The 15,375-nt window shown below is 45.8% G+C and overlaps 1 protein-coding gene across 16 annotated transcripts in view; it reads right to left on the reverse strand.

Annotated features, from left to right (window-relative positions):
• The window catches only part of LOC106743890 (potassium voltage-gated channel subfamily H member 6), a 114,799-nt gene extending 99,577 nt beyond the window's left edge, over positions 1-15,222 (reverse strand). For 12 of the 16 annotated variants that reach the window (XM_014618157.1, XM_014618159.1, XM_014618156.1 and 9 more), the window contains exons 1-2: positions 10,583-12,947; positions 10,315-10,462 (exon numbers count right to left, since the gene is read on the reverse strand). In XM_014618157.1, coding sequence (XP_014473643.1) covers positions 10,315-10,390 — 76 coding nt within the window. In that variant the 5' untranslated portion in view covers positions 10,391-10,462; positions 10,583-12,947. Of the gene's footprint in view, positions 1-10,314; positions 10,463-10,530; positions 12,948-15,083 lie in introns of those variants that run through there. The other 4 variants (XM_014618149.1, XM_014618148.1, XM_014618151.1 and 1 more) reach the window with 4 other exon arrangements.
• Between the last annotated feature and the right edge of the window lie 153 nt (positions 15,223-15,375).

A 15,375-nucleotide genomic window follows, 5' to 3' on the forward strand; every position in this document is an offset into this window, starting at 1 on the left:
TGGGCTGAAGAAAGTCATTTGAGTGAAAACGAAATCATCTTTTTTACAATGAAAATTTATTTTTATTTTTCGACATAATCTCCTCTTAATTAAATGCGCTTAATCTAACGATGCTTCTCAATACCTTCCCTGAAGTGATTTTTGTCGAGAGCGTCTGCCCACACGGAAAAAAGAATTAGCCCCCACAGTTAAAAACTAGGTCTGGTAATTAATTTTCAGTTATATGTATAGTTAGTTTTCAGCTGTGGGAACTAGCAGCATCGCTGAACCAAGAGCATTCAATTAAGAGAATTCAATTATGTCGAAAAACAGAGATAATTTTCATTGTAAAAAAATCTTTCATTTTCATTCGTAAGATTTTTCCCGTCCTCGTAGACCATTGTCTTACATAACAGCAAAAAATACAATTGCAGTTTGTGCATCACTCGTCGGCTCAAGACATAATAACTCGCTTACGGAAAAGTACGAGAGTATCAAAACAAACATACCAAAATAAAGGAGCAAAAACAAAGTCATAGAGATTTATCAAAGATTTTGCTAAATTACATATGTAATCAGTGTTAAAACGGAAAACGTAACTCCATTTTTGAAAATTAGAGGAGATATTACTACAAAACGAAATTAAGTGGATTAAAAGTATCGTTATTGTTAATTAGAGAAATAACGTTAAATGTTTACCGGGCAAAACTCAAACTGCGCCATCATGTGAAGTGTTTTCTAAAGGTGTGAGCGCAAATATTTCCACGAAGATGAACGAGCGACCGATCACACCTTCGATGGTTTGCCACGTTTTTCTCCCGTGATGTTACTCATCACTGTGTTTTGTCCACGAGAGGACATCGGCAAAGAATGCAGCTCGTTTTCGTTGCCAAGAACGCTGTTTACGCTGTGTACTCGCGGGCACAGAAGAAAATAGAAGTTCTACGAATGAACGACTTTAAGATCCGCGAGATGTTAACTCAAAACATCATCGGAATATTTATGTTCGTATACATCGTTAGGCGAGATACGTGAAATTATCTTGCAGCTTAACGAAGGCAGAAGGTATCTCGATGTTAATCGCGTTTACGCCACGCGGAATCTCGACGGCATCGATTTAAATCAAAATGACAATCAACGTCTATCGGCGGATTTTAATCCGATAATTGACACCTTTATCGTCGAAACATCGTCGATACCTTGCCGGCCGTGTATACAAGATTGATTCAAGACTACATGCTGAACATGTGATTTCGTTTTACGCAGAAACCGGTTTATTTTGATCCCGTGCGGAGAATCGCGAATACCATCAAGATGCACGAAACAACACCGACATCCCCATGTATCGAGCCGCCGACTTTTGTCGAAGGAAAATAAGCCGTCGGGATGTCTGATAAAAAAAAAACGCAGATGCGTCTATCGCGTGACGTTAAGCGATTATGACCTACATTAGCGATCCCCGAAGTGTGTCCAATCCCGTATAAAGAACAGGCGGATTCAAGGGGAATCGGATGAGAAATAATAAACTTGACTGCGTGATCTCTCTCTCTCTCTCTCTCTCTCACACACACACGCACGTGCGTGCGTTACATGGAAATTCGAAATTATACGCAAACTGCGGAGTGCGCAATAATTAGGGCCTGCCGAAGCGATTTGACTGCATCAAAGTCACCGTGACGGACGAATCACAGCGTTTCTGGTAAGCGTGAGTCCGCGAATTCAGCAGCGTATCCTAACTAATCCGCGAGATGTATTCGGAATCTTCGCGTGTGCTTCCAGGATGCACGGATAAGATACGAAAATGACATTCTTTCGCACATAGAAAATTCTCATATCCGACACGACACTTCGTTTGCATGACTCTTCGTCAAACTTCATTGTTGCTTATGAAGTATAGTTATTTATTTCATGCAGATTATAAATGCATAACGAGCTCATTCACAGACAACTTTCTCATAATAAACGCTGGGCCACGTGATATCCAACGGTCGACGTCTCTGTGTGTGCACTGAGAGTGAAAATTGTAATTTTGACGCCCGCAAAGGAAACCGCGTGAAATGTAAATATTGCTACGCCGCTGAACATATGCAGGCACATTCGTCTCGTACTAACGCAATCTTCAAAGCGGTTGCATCCCGCTGGCAAAGGGAAACATACCGAAATTAATGATCTCTTCCACGCTTCTCGTACGATCGAGCAAAATAAACAGCCGATCCATCTGGTGGCAGCGAGACGGTGCATAAAAGAAACAAAAATCCTACATCTAACATCGGCGAAGGTCTAACGACGATCCGTTCGGTATGGCGGATCTAGTTCGCCTTCTCCTCGAGACACACTTTTTCTTTCGCCGAATCCGTGACGTGAGTCGAGGACGCACGAACTCGAGTTGCGTTAGTTAAGTGCCAAATTAAACAATGTTAGTTAGCGTGTCATTATGCTTACATAAGACGCCGAAAATAGTATGGAACGCTCAGCGAGTGACTGTTGTGATAAATAAGTGAACATTTCGTCGCGGACAGTTGTGTCGATGCGGCGATATCCCGGAAAAATAACTTTTCTACGCAAATTTGAGAGCTCACTTTCCCCCCTTCCCGGGTTTATTTTCACACGGAAATATCTTTCAGCACCCGTACGTTGAGCGCGTGAATTCTTTCAAACCTATGAGCGAGCGACTCGGTGATTGACGCGTTTGACTGGACCCTCCTCTTCGATATCGCGTCGAAATATGAAAGTGCAATATAAAGGGACCCGGCGCGCGAAAATATGCGGAGGACGATCGGTGGAATTCGGCGGATTTATTTCTTGTCCAAAAGAATATCCAGGAGAACGAACTTTTTTCTGACGACAAACATATGCTTGTCACGTGGGCGAGGTGACTCCGCGAATACCTTAACCGGAGTTAAAAATAGGTTCAGAGTGTACTAACGTGATACTAGTAAATACGTTACTACGCAGCTGAGACAGCCGAGGGATACACGAGCATCGCTGATCGAGGTGAGTCTCGCGGTCGAGGTTAGCGAAAAATAGTTCGGTGATAGAACACTCTCTCAATGATCGTCGGGCACAAACGCGAGCCGCCGCGGCGTCGCGGCGCCGAACACATATTGCTATTCTGATCATCCGAGAAATGTAGAAGACAGTGCGAAATATAAAATATCGTAGAAGAACACGAGATGTATACGACTGTGCGATGATTAAATGTCGCGAAAAGTTATATTTCCGCTTTCGATCATATGTGAATATTCAGTATTTATCGACGTCAACATTACAGTATACGGTAATAATGTAACATGTGCAATATATTGCTGCGAAAGAAACTCGCGGAGATATAAATTAGTTAATTAACTAATAAAGATACGTAATGGCGGCACATTCGATCGGACATGTTCGCTTGGACGATGAGTTTCATCAGAAAATGTATCCTCGCTATCGGTTCGTGCCACACGTCCGTGATATACAGATCGCTATCGTCGCGAACCATCGGCGGCCGCAAAAAAAAGCCTGGTGGATGCTCGAGGACCGTAGAGAATTTTAAATATCCATCCTGGCGACTGTCCAAAGTTTCTGAACGAATTTATACGCACGGGCGCGAACGGGCGCGAGCATGTATGCGCATCACGCGCGAAATCACGCGAATCCGCCGGCGATTCATCGTGATTTCCGTCAACTAGCCGGAGTCATTGTCATCGGGAAGCTTCCCTGCGCTCCCGGGCAAGAGGAAGACGATCAAAGCGCGTGACGTAGGCTCGTTACTTTTTTGCACGTCGCCGTTTTTCGAAAGGCGCGGGGTAGAAGTGGGTCAGCCGAGGCTGTCCCGCAATCTAATCGACCCTGGTCCACTCGGACTGATGAATCAGCGCGTCGCGAAAGTCGACGCGCGCTATAGAGATCTCATCTCCTTCGAACCGCCGCCGGAGACAAGAGATTGTTCGCCAATTGCAACCATCATCGCAAGCTGCAGCAACAGAAAGAGTTTGATCAAAAGTGGGTCAAGCGCAAGTTGCCAACCAGGAAAAAAAACCCCCAATATCACGTATATGAGAACTTTTTATAATTATTTGAAACTGCACTGAGAAACCCATTTAGCTGAATCAACTAAATTCTTGTTTGGATATGGATAAACAAATGTTCTAGTTATAAGAACTAAACTTCTTCTTATTAACTTTTTATTTAATACTTTTTATCAGCCTTTTTTGTCTTCTTATTAATTCTTTTATTCTTATAACAGTGCTGCCATCCAGTTACTGGAACAAAATAGTGACTGCTTCTTGATAAGAAAGATGACCTCCCAGATATCAAAATAGTAATCAAATATGATATTTTGTTAAACTGTGAGAGTAACCAAAGCCCTTTAAGCAAAAAAGTAACACCTTTACCTTCCCAAGACTATCTTTGGATAACTTAACATATAGTGAGTTCTTTTCATAATACGGTTCGAAAGTTCATGTGAGGAAAGATCTAGGACATGAATGATACAAGTACGCTTTTGAAGCAACTGTATTAAGAGAGACGGTAAACAAATATATATAGAATGCTCATATTTGACAAATTTTACGGCAGCTCAGGAAAAAAGCGACTATAATGATCTATTTTCGATGATAGTGAATTTTTTAATGTCAAGAAAAAGTGACAAAATGTGACTGGATGGCAGCGGTATTACAAGCAAAATATTTGTTTGCACATAACTGAACAAGAATTCAATTGACTCAACTAAATAAGTGTGTTGTGCGCAATAACCCAAAATTATGGAATAATCTCGCTCTTCGGCGTTGAGAAACATCGAAAGTTAGGTGACGGACAACGAGACGACGTTCGTCGCGGCTTTTCGCGTGAAAAGGCAAGAAGAAAAAGTGAATCAGTTGATTGTCCTCGAGAGTCGCGATCGGCCATAGCCGACCATAGCCGACGCGCGTCATGTTGAATCAACGTCTCTAATGGAAATTTTTGAGTCCCGCGCGCCGCATGGCGCGAACGTTTGATGTGCAAAAGTGCCTCGGCAGACGAGATGACGCGAACGAGGAGTTCAAAGGGGTTGGAAAACGGTGGGACTTAAGTGGCTGATTGATCTACCGTAACGGTGACTTTTAGCACTCGCGAATGTCGGGAGGACTTTCAAGTAGCTATGTAAAGGGCCCTATCCTCGGCCGGAGTCAATTACGCCGGCGCCGGGTGTAACCGACTGTATTGGATCTACAATTTTCGTGTGTTTCACCCTTATATTAAGAATACTGAGGAGGCCCGTGTTAACGCTAATTAATCAAAACCGTTCCTGCGACTGATGGTCGCAGTCGTCGCGACAATATTTCATTAATGCACGACCGCGCACAACGACTGTTTAATGATCTCGGATGCGACACGTGGATCGATACCGACACGACGAAAAGGTGAAATCGCGCCGTATTATTCCGTGCAACATTTAATTAACGGGATAAATCAACCGCCGACTTAATTCGACCGTAAACACGCGAGCGACGTTTTCGCGAGTGACAGCGCGCGTCTATATAGTCGACGAATCGGAATGACAGATCGCCTTTATTGTTCCACAAGATTAAGTAGCCCTGAGATAAAGGACGGTTGTAAAACCACCCACAATGCTATCGGTCGTGCCCGGCGAGCAACGAAAGAGAAGCGCCGCAGTCCCAATTGTCGACTTTTAATAGCTTCGTACACGAAAAGGAAGGCCCGTGCCAGGTTCCTGGTGTCGCGCATCGTCGGCTTCGCTTTCCATTCCGCAGTATCCTGCGTATGCGAGCACGCTTCGGGATATTTGCCGAACGAACTCGAGTGTCCTTGACACGAATGGCGCGGTGTACGTAGGAACGCGATCGGTATCCCTCGCGGGGGACACGGCACTGTAATTTCATAATTTACTCGCGATTCGCGCAACCGATATCTTATCGCGATTTATGATTTAGATACTCCCCGAGGAAAGCACGGTTTGATACTGTCGTCGCGAACGAGAGATACGCGCAATCGACGGCCGTATATACGACTCCGTGTACGAATAGAACTTTATGGACGATATAAAGCCGTACCTCGTGGCATGTATCCTGCATTCTGCGCTTTCGATCATCGCGGACGGCACTCCGAAAGACAGAGCCACAATTGTGATGAAAGCGGACTTTTATGCACCAGTCGTCATTTACAGCGATAACGGAGCAACGGAACCTCCTCTGCATTTAAAGGTCGAAAAGATATAGCGCCTGGAACTCCAAGAAATTCTATCGAGTCTGCAGACCCTATTATCGCAGGGAAAAAAGTCAAGTGTGTCCTCTGGGACCTAAGATAAAGGGGAGCGAGATCCAAGTCGGGTCGGCTCAGCCGGCTTGAAAACCGGCCGGCCGATCACACGCACGGAAAGAATAATCGTGCGGCATTTGGCGTTCATTGTCGTCCGTTTGCGACAGAAGTTCACGTCGACACTCCCACGCTTGTCTCAGAATTGCCGAATTACTTTTTTTCTTGCGGCGCGGCGCGAGCGTAATTTTTTCTCGTTGTTTGCGAGCGTGAGATGGATCGGCTACGCAACCTGTCGATTACCATTCAAGTAGACAGCTGAAGCATATAGAACATACGGAACGATCCGTAAGGGTCGTTAGGTCACGAGACACTTGCAAGTGACGAGAAAAACAGAGATAGAAAGAAGTGGTGGAGAAGGAGAAAAAGGGGTAAACGGACAGCCGGCGCTGTAGAGGAGACGTCAGATTAGAAGCCGCGACTTGTGACCGGCATACATATTTTTTATTATATAAATTGGCGCACGAAGGTCTTCCCTGGAGAGAAGTTATCGCATTAATGCCTATTACCACACGCATTCCCTGCCGCGCTTGCCGCGGGCGAACTTGTCGGACGTGATTTCGTCGCACCAATTTTCCTCCGTGAACGTCAGCAAGTCGTGCGGAAAGAAGTGTAAATTGAATGAATCCGAAGCGTCTTATCGATCGCTGTCGGCACGATGACACAAAGTCACTTTTCAGGAGTACATGCAGAATATCGCGATATTGTCCAAGCCACAAGACGAACGTCAGCTTCTCGCGAAAGTTATTTCTTGCATACAAAGTATTACAGATGCTGCGGTACTTGTTTCTTCAATGAGACGGTTTCTTGTTAGATTAACCGGTCCCCTTTCCATAATTAAAACTCGAGACGGTTTCTTGGGTTATCGGAAGCTGATCTTTTCCATAATTAAAATCCGATGAATTTTTCACTTAATCAATGATGTTAATTCGATCATACACCATGAACTTTTCATGTAAACGTGATAATTACGCACCAAAACAAAATTCGATTGCATTAACCAGAAAGGAAACAACTAGCATTTTGGTTGAAAGAAACAGAATTTCTAGTTTTCTTTACGACTCAAATGTGATTCTTATAACCAGAAATTTTGTTTCTTTCAATCAAAATACATCTAGCTGTTCCCTCTTCCTGGTTAATACAAACTTTTTTCCGGGTAGTAATCAATATTTAATTTATATTTTGCTAGTATATTGTTCCCTATTTTTATCATTATAATTATGTCTGTCGTTTATGGATTTTTTTTACTATTACTTATGTATATTAAAAGGTTTTCCCGTTAATAAAGATCATTAATAATATTATTAATTTACGTTATTTTACAAAGTCGTTTCTTCGATATCGTATTTATTAGTTTTAATGAAACGAGAAGATCGCTGATCGGAATAGTGCATATAAGTAAGATTTGTCTTGGTCGCTACATATCGAGGGGAACGCTGTGAGCAACAAAGATAAAATAAATTCATTCTTGCTACGAGAGGAAAAGTCGGCCGTCGCAATACCGTAAAAGTTACCGAGATGATATCGATGTTAGAAATCCAATACATATTTTCCAATCGCATTACGCGTTTCAGTTTTCTATCGTGCGCCAATAAAGTAAACACCTGCGCTCTACGTAGCTTCACCGCCCGTGAGAGAATTGCAGTGATTCATTTAACGATTAAATGGAACTAATGTCATATACGTTTTAATTGGCGCGACGTTATCCGCATTGTACAACGTCGTTTATTGAATTAAACCAGCCGAGAATTCTTCTTTATTTTGCGACGCAAGAAAAGCAATCTCGCTTGCCAAAGTTGCGAAGCGATTTTTGATCAAAACGAGAAAATTGGAAACGACTCGAGTCAAGGCAGAGCCGATATTTCGAAATTATTCAATTACATTAACGACCAACGACCTTGCCTTCCCGTTTGTCGTGGCCGCTGCAGTGTCTAATTTCGTGAAATCTATCGCGTGCCAATAGAGCCAGCTCCCGCGGCCCCGTTCGGTCCATTTGTAATAATTAAAAATATCCACGGGCGCCGGACGACTACGTATTGTAAAATTTATATATACGTATCTCTAAATTACTTCGTACTTATTTTCGCGCGCTCCTTACGTTTTCCCAAATAGTGGATTTATTCTGCGAAAACAAGAGGCCAAATTCGGCGCGAACTAATCCCCTATTCAAAGAATTCCACGGTCTTTCTGAGGGATTTAATTCGAACCAGATCCTCCTCCTGAGAGGACGCGATGTGCGGAATCGCATTTAAACAGCTGATGGGATTTATCTCGCAACAGTATTCGAGGTACGTTATTTCACGTTCGACGAAACGTAAGTATTTAGAAATATCAAAACGCTTGAGAGAATAATTCCCCAAGCTGTTCCTCACTCAACGTGTGTCCGCAATGTTCCGCTACTAAACGCAAATTTCTTTGCAAATTCAAAGAAGTTCGATATTAACTGCGCGCGAATGTATATATTAACATTTCGTTATGGCAATGAGTTCCATCCTACGAATGTATCGTGTTTTCGTTAGACGTACTATAATAACGTATACCATAAATATGAAATAATTTTCATGCCGCCTATAATAATTCGATCGTTTAACCTTGAGCTATACACTGTCGAATTGCGCGAGTGTGTTACGTGCTCCGCGTAAATTTCAAACCGACGCCGCGCGCGTCGCCAAAACCATGAGTTTCGAATCCACCTGCATAGCCGCAGACGTAAGGGCGTAGCCGAACGTATGTTCACCTAATTTCACATGCAAATAAAACGTCTCCTTCGCTTTTATCGTGCCCGATGGAGAAGGTAAATATATGTATGTATGTATATATATCGCGTTATTTGCTTTATGACAAGGTCTGCATCTTTCGCTACAATCTTGTGTGACAAGGTGTACCGAATTTTTATCTAAACAAGCAATCTTCCCGGAGGAAAATTCTCGTCAGTAAACCGCGACTTTATAAAAGAAACCTTTGGTGGTTCCTCCTTCTGTCTCTCTGTCTTCCCCTTCCCTTCACCCCCTTTTCGCGAATCAATTCGATCCCTCTCTTGCGCACCGACTTCTCTCGCAAGGACTCGAGGCATTTCCGGAGTGATATTGCCAGTGACACGCATTGTCCCATTGTGACATGCAGCTACCCCTTTCCTCCATTTAACCGAGCCCTTCCATACTCTCCGCACCGCAACCGGGATGTTTTACATAATATTGAAAATGAACCTCTGGCTCGATGCCTGTGCACTCCCCGTATTTCATTCGAGGTATTCCCCGACGCTTCGATTCCCCCTCGGTCGTAGAGTATCGTTTCTCGTACGCAAAGAGGGCATACATTATCAAGTCTTGACCTTTAAAGTAAACCGGTTGCGAACAAGGAGTAAAATTGCGCGAACGACATTTACATAGAAATTATTGCATTAATCGTTAGCCTACGCCCGAAGATACGCCGTGTTTTGCGGGAATTACGTCCGAGAGATTGATGTAAAAAATGTTTAAATCATTCCTCACTCGCGCGGCACAATGTTGCGGTATGATCGCGAACAGCTGTGCAGATGCGATCTCGTCGAGAGTCGCGAGGAACGTCGAGAGAGTATATTATGAAAATTTATGATAATTCAACGAAATAATATTCTGTGTTTGCATTCATAAACGTTCATAAAAGACTCGAGCCTCTTTATCAGATAACCACGCGTTATCGCGCTGTTCTCCGCGCTTAAGTGACAAAAACAGCGAATTACGAGCGCGGTATCGGCCGACCGTTGTCGTCGTAATTCGTGCGATTAACATAATGTTACGCAATGATATCTCGCCGTTGGAAAACGAAGCGGATCATGAATCTCGCCGCGGGAAAATCGCAGTTTCACATGACCGCGAAGCAATTACATGGCTGTTCGCGCAAAACGACTGCCGCGATTGTTTCCGCGACCGAGCGCGTTTTCGTTCTCGAGGTGACCCGCGATGCAATCGTCCCGTCGATTATTTCCCGAAGACCTCACGGAGAGAACACGAATGTGCGCTCAAGTCGCTGCTCATTCCACCTATCAGGCTTACGTACCGTGCGTATCGAACTTCCTGATGATGGTCTCGATGATCGTAGTTCTGGGCGCCACATGACCTCGTCTAACAGGCATCTCAGGAGGATTCCCAGGTACCTGGGTAGCCGAGACTTTCGCGTGTCGACCGTGGGCACACACCGGGCCCCTCTATCAATTATATATATATATATATATATATATATTTGATATATATATATATATATATATATATATACGTATCGCGTGTAACACACTAAAGCACTAGGAAAACACTCGCGGCATACGCACGAGCACGGTAGAAAAAAGCACAGCACGAGTTGAGCATAATGATCAGCCGTATGTAAGACAGAGTAACGTAACGACTTGACTTCGCGGAGAAGGAGGAGAGAGATTCGTTGCTGCGGTCGGAGAACGAGCGGGATCTTCGTATGCGGTGATCCTCTCGTCCGCTTCCTTCTCGGAGTAAGAAAAAATGATGCGAAGCCTTGTTAAGCGAGAAGAATCCACATCCAGCTGGTTCTTTCGGTCACGTGCGAGAGAGACGTGCGATCGGGTGGCTTGTTCATCCGCGTCACCGAGGGAACACCGGTAGAGACGCGATAGTTGTTTTTCCGTCGCGGAATTCTCAGCTCGGCTTCGATGTTCCGAATAGACCGTCCGTATGTGTTCGCGTTTCGCCACGTTGAGGAGAGACGGCTCAATGTGTCTCTTATTCGCCGACTTTTGGACCCGAGTTCTCGTTTATCTAGGTATACATCTAAGGTCGGCGCGGACCGTCACGATTCCACCTTCCGTCGATCCAAGGACGCGGAGAAGGTCGAGCGAACGGCCGACATACGTGTCGCACGTGCTACGCGTTTGCCACTTCCAATGTGCGTCTCTCTCTTTCGCGCGCGGGCGCACGTGTGTGTGTTTCAAGAGACGCGATTCACGCGAGAAAAGTACCTATTTATAACGGAGGATGCGCCGTTTGGCCGGTGACTTCCAGGACTTCGCGACTTCCCGGCTAAGGCCGTGGAACTTCGTTCTGTGTCACGCGTTGTCGGCGACTCAGCAGCTACGATAACGTTGACTTCGTCACTCTCCGACGTCCGTCCACGCCGCGATTCGTCATGCCTCGCCAACAATATTTCATTATCGTCGGCTGGAGCGACAGATACTCGGTATCACGAGGCAGATGACCTAATGCAGCCGGAAGGTACTAGCAGCGCGACAGCTTCGGGATGTTCCGCGGCCGCCGACGATGCGGGTCACCGGCCTCGAGATTTCAATCCTCAAGGAGTTCCTGCTCACGGACGCAACTCCGCGGATGTAGTTCGACCTCATGGAATCGAAGTCAAACTTGGCGACGAGCGAGATCGCGGATTGTACTGGACGTCTGAGAGAAGCGCATGGCTCGGACATTTCCACGACGTCGTCGGACGAAGCCTCCTCCGGGATTGTTCGATCGCTCGAGCGCTGCTCGATGTCGCGCGGATGAGTCAAGGGCGTCGCGATGTCCGAGGTAGACGGGCGATGTCCACGGTTACGACGGGGAAGGCACGTGGTGTGTTTGCAGTCGAGTTTACGTGGAATGCCGCGATCGGATCGATTCCTCTGCTGGTCGTTCTAACGCGAGTCGCTACGCTCGTCGACGCTAATCGAATGTCCGACTACCTGTATTTCTCGCCCTCGCTACCTCTCTTCTGACCCCCTTCTCTCGTTCTCTCTTTTTTTCGCTCTCTCTCTCTCTCTCTCTCTCTGGCGCTCTGTCTGATGGTCAGCTGTGCATCTCCGCTCAACCACGGGAACAGCTATTTTTGTACTTCTTCCTCATCCTCCGCGACCATGCCCGACCACCGTCGTCGCGGATCCTCCCAGGACCCCCCTCGGCTCATACGGCCACGCCGAACCCCGTGAGAGCCGCCGCATGCGACGCTGGTCGCGAGTCGACGATGTAGCGCGCGTCTGTGGATCAAACCGTGATAAAGAGCTCTACCGGGAAATCGGCGAAGGTTTTCGGATGACACATAATAATTCGAAGAAGTGAACCACACTACTTCGCCCTTTCTTCTGTGCAATCTCGTCCGTATTTTTCACAAAACTATCCTACCGATACTCCGATTCACCAGCACGTCTCGCGGATGACTTCACTATCAGTCCCATTCTTTACGTGGTTTCGCGCTTATCTCGGTGCTATCGTAAGCACGTATATGCACGTACGCACGCGAACGACCCACCACGCCTTCCCAGGCCGACAAACCGAATCGGCAGAGATACGCACGACGATGCCCTCTCGCTGACCCCGCGAACTCCTCGACCCTCTCGGGTTAGTTATCGTCGTCGGTGGAGACACCTGGTTGCCTCCTGTGCCGTCTCCAGCCGGCGCACTCCAGAGGAAGGTCGCCGAACACTGTTGCTCCGCCGCGTGCTCGTAACCTCCCTCTACCCCGTGTCGTCGTCGCGGGCGCACGAGGGGCGTCTCGAAGGCTGATTCGAACGGCCGATGACAACGTCGCGAGCCCGAGGACGCGTCGCGAATCTTTCTCTCGCTCGGGGCTTATCCGTGTGTCGCGAGTTTCGCGAGTTTTGCCGTCGTGTTCGGTCGGAGAACTGAGAACGCGAGAGGAGGCGCGAGACGGGCCGACGTCTCTCTCTCGACGACGACGACGGCGGCGGCGACGGCGGCAGCGACGACGACGACGACGACGCCGGCGACGTCGGTACGTAACGGGGGGGGGGGGGGGGGGGGGGGGGGGGCTTGCGGGGGGATCACATCCCCCCCCCGGGNNNNGGGGGGGGGGGGGAGGGGGGAGGTCGGCGCTTGCGTGGTGATCACATCCCCACCCAGGGTCACCTACCACACGACCATGCCTCCCTGTCGCCCTGTCCGACTACTCCATCCACCCCCGCGCGGCGTCTACTGATAATATTGATAAGGCTGCATACAGACCGACCACCTTCCTCGTCGGCGCCCTTCTGTCTTCCGGACGAGGGCGACGACGAGCTTCGGGGTCGCGCCGATGGTACGAGTTACATGTACGTACAGGCCAATCTACGAAGACGTAACAACGTCACGCGTCGCGCAGCCGGATTTTATTTCCCGTTTGTTGCTGCATGTCGCGAAATGTTACGAAAGTTATACATGTGAAACGGTATTACAAAAAGTGAATTTTGAGATCATTTTTCCACGCGAAAATTCAATCGGAACGTCATCTCTCTCTCTCTCTCCCCCGTAGCTTTTGAAGCATCATCGGAAAAGGAAAATATTTCGCTTGAATCAAAAGTCTGGTTAAAAACCGCCGAAAGCAATACGAGAAGCAGAATTTTGTCATTTCTACATTTCTCTGTAGTTTGATATGTGGAAAGATCTATATCCTTAAAGCCTAGTTTTTCATTTTCTGGTTAACTTGTGATTTATAACCTGATGATATAAAAATCATGTTTTTCTATTTATAGTTAATCATTGAATTTTTAAAATTACCACTATAAAATAGTTTAATGATTAACCATGGATAGACAAACACAATTATGCGTTACATCAGTTTAAATTTAAATCACAAGTTAACTAGAAAATGAGGAACCGGATCTAAGAGTGATGTTGATTGTTGATATCTCGTTTCAGTTCCAAGATTATAATGATTTTAATTCAGAGACTGTGTCGTCACAAAGCAGTCTATATATATACATACATACATACATACATACACGCGAAAGATACTTGACACCGATGATCGTGATATAGTGTGTTGATCGTATTTCTTATTCTCGCTATGCGATCGTTCCTACTTTTATCTAATCGTGCTTAACATAACATAAATAAATAAATATTTCACACGCTTGAAAATAATAAAAATAAAAGGCCAGCTATCGCAATAATAAATTCACATTTATTATGCTGGAAAAATTATCGCAGGATATAAAATGTTATTTTATGAATATAAAGCTGACGTTTTAATAGTTTTGTAAAATGATTGCAAAATTAATAAAAGAAGTGCGATCTGCGCATATTTAGGCAGACAATTAAAAATATATTTCTCTGCTGTTAATTTGCATATTACGAGTTACGTCAAATCGCATATTTGCCGGCATGATAAGAACTTTAATCGGCCGGAATTTCAACTAGCAACGTGTGATGTCCACGTTGCAAATTGATAGCACTACTTCGTGGACATGGCGAACTCTATCGGCACACATCGGAGTTATAGGCGTCGTCGATAACGTCGGTTAAGAGAATTGTCGGTAACAGAAGAGAGTTTTAGTAATCGATAGTTGCAATTCATGACTTTATCAACGGCTCACGAATATCATCTGCTGTATCGAACTTCCAAAGTGTATTATTAAATATATCATAAAAAATCAGCCGAAGCATGTTCAGACAAGCTCAGGACATATCAATGGCCGCATTTCGGCAGAACGTTTATGTTACAACCGTTGAAAGTTTTCTGTGCTGAAATTGAATTATTCTAGATCTAAGAGAATAATTCCAATCTCAGCTCAGAAAACTTCCAACAATTGCAAAATAAATGTTCTGCTGAACGTGGCCAATGTCACACGCGGGATCACATTCCGTGTAGACGGCAAATCGACATGTTTGAATACTCGATCGTTTGCAGTATGCAAATATTCACACGTTATATTCACTCGTTATGTGTGTCAGTACATCTTTGAGTATTAACAGCTACCGCGCGCAGCATTAATATAGCTCTAGAAGATCGTGACAAGTGTCGAAAGATATTAAACTTTGCCGTGCTCCGAAATGTCTACTGGACGCCATTACGTGCAAAGTATACAATCACGTAGCGCTTACTTTTCGAGCAGTCGCAGGTGTCCGAAACGTCTCCGCCGGCCGTTCATCTTTCGTCCGAAGCACACATGGGCCACCATCCCGCGGGTGTTCTTTCTCGCCGTGACATTCGCGTAATTCGCTCGAGTTGACTAGAAAACGCGACCCGCGAAACGGGCTCTGCGTTCGGCGCCGGGTCCGTTTCAAAACTAATGTAGCCGGCGCCGGCAGCGCTCGGCAATCTTCGGCAGCTAGCGCTGCGGTTCGTGGCCGTACGGGGTTCACGAGAGTCGAAGCACGGAGCCCCGCCCTGCCG

The sequence above is a fragment of the Dinoponera quadriceps genome, unplaced genomic scaffold, assembly GCF_001313825.1.
Source record: "Dinoponera quadriceps isolate SergipeBrazil2010 unplaced genomic scaffold, ASM131382v1 scaffold1070, whole genome shotgun sequence".
Lineage (NCBI taxonomy): Eukaryota > Metazoa > Arthropoda > Insecta > Hymenoptera > Formicidae > Dinoponera > Dinoponera quadriceps.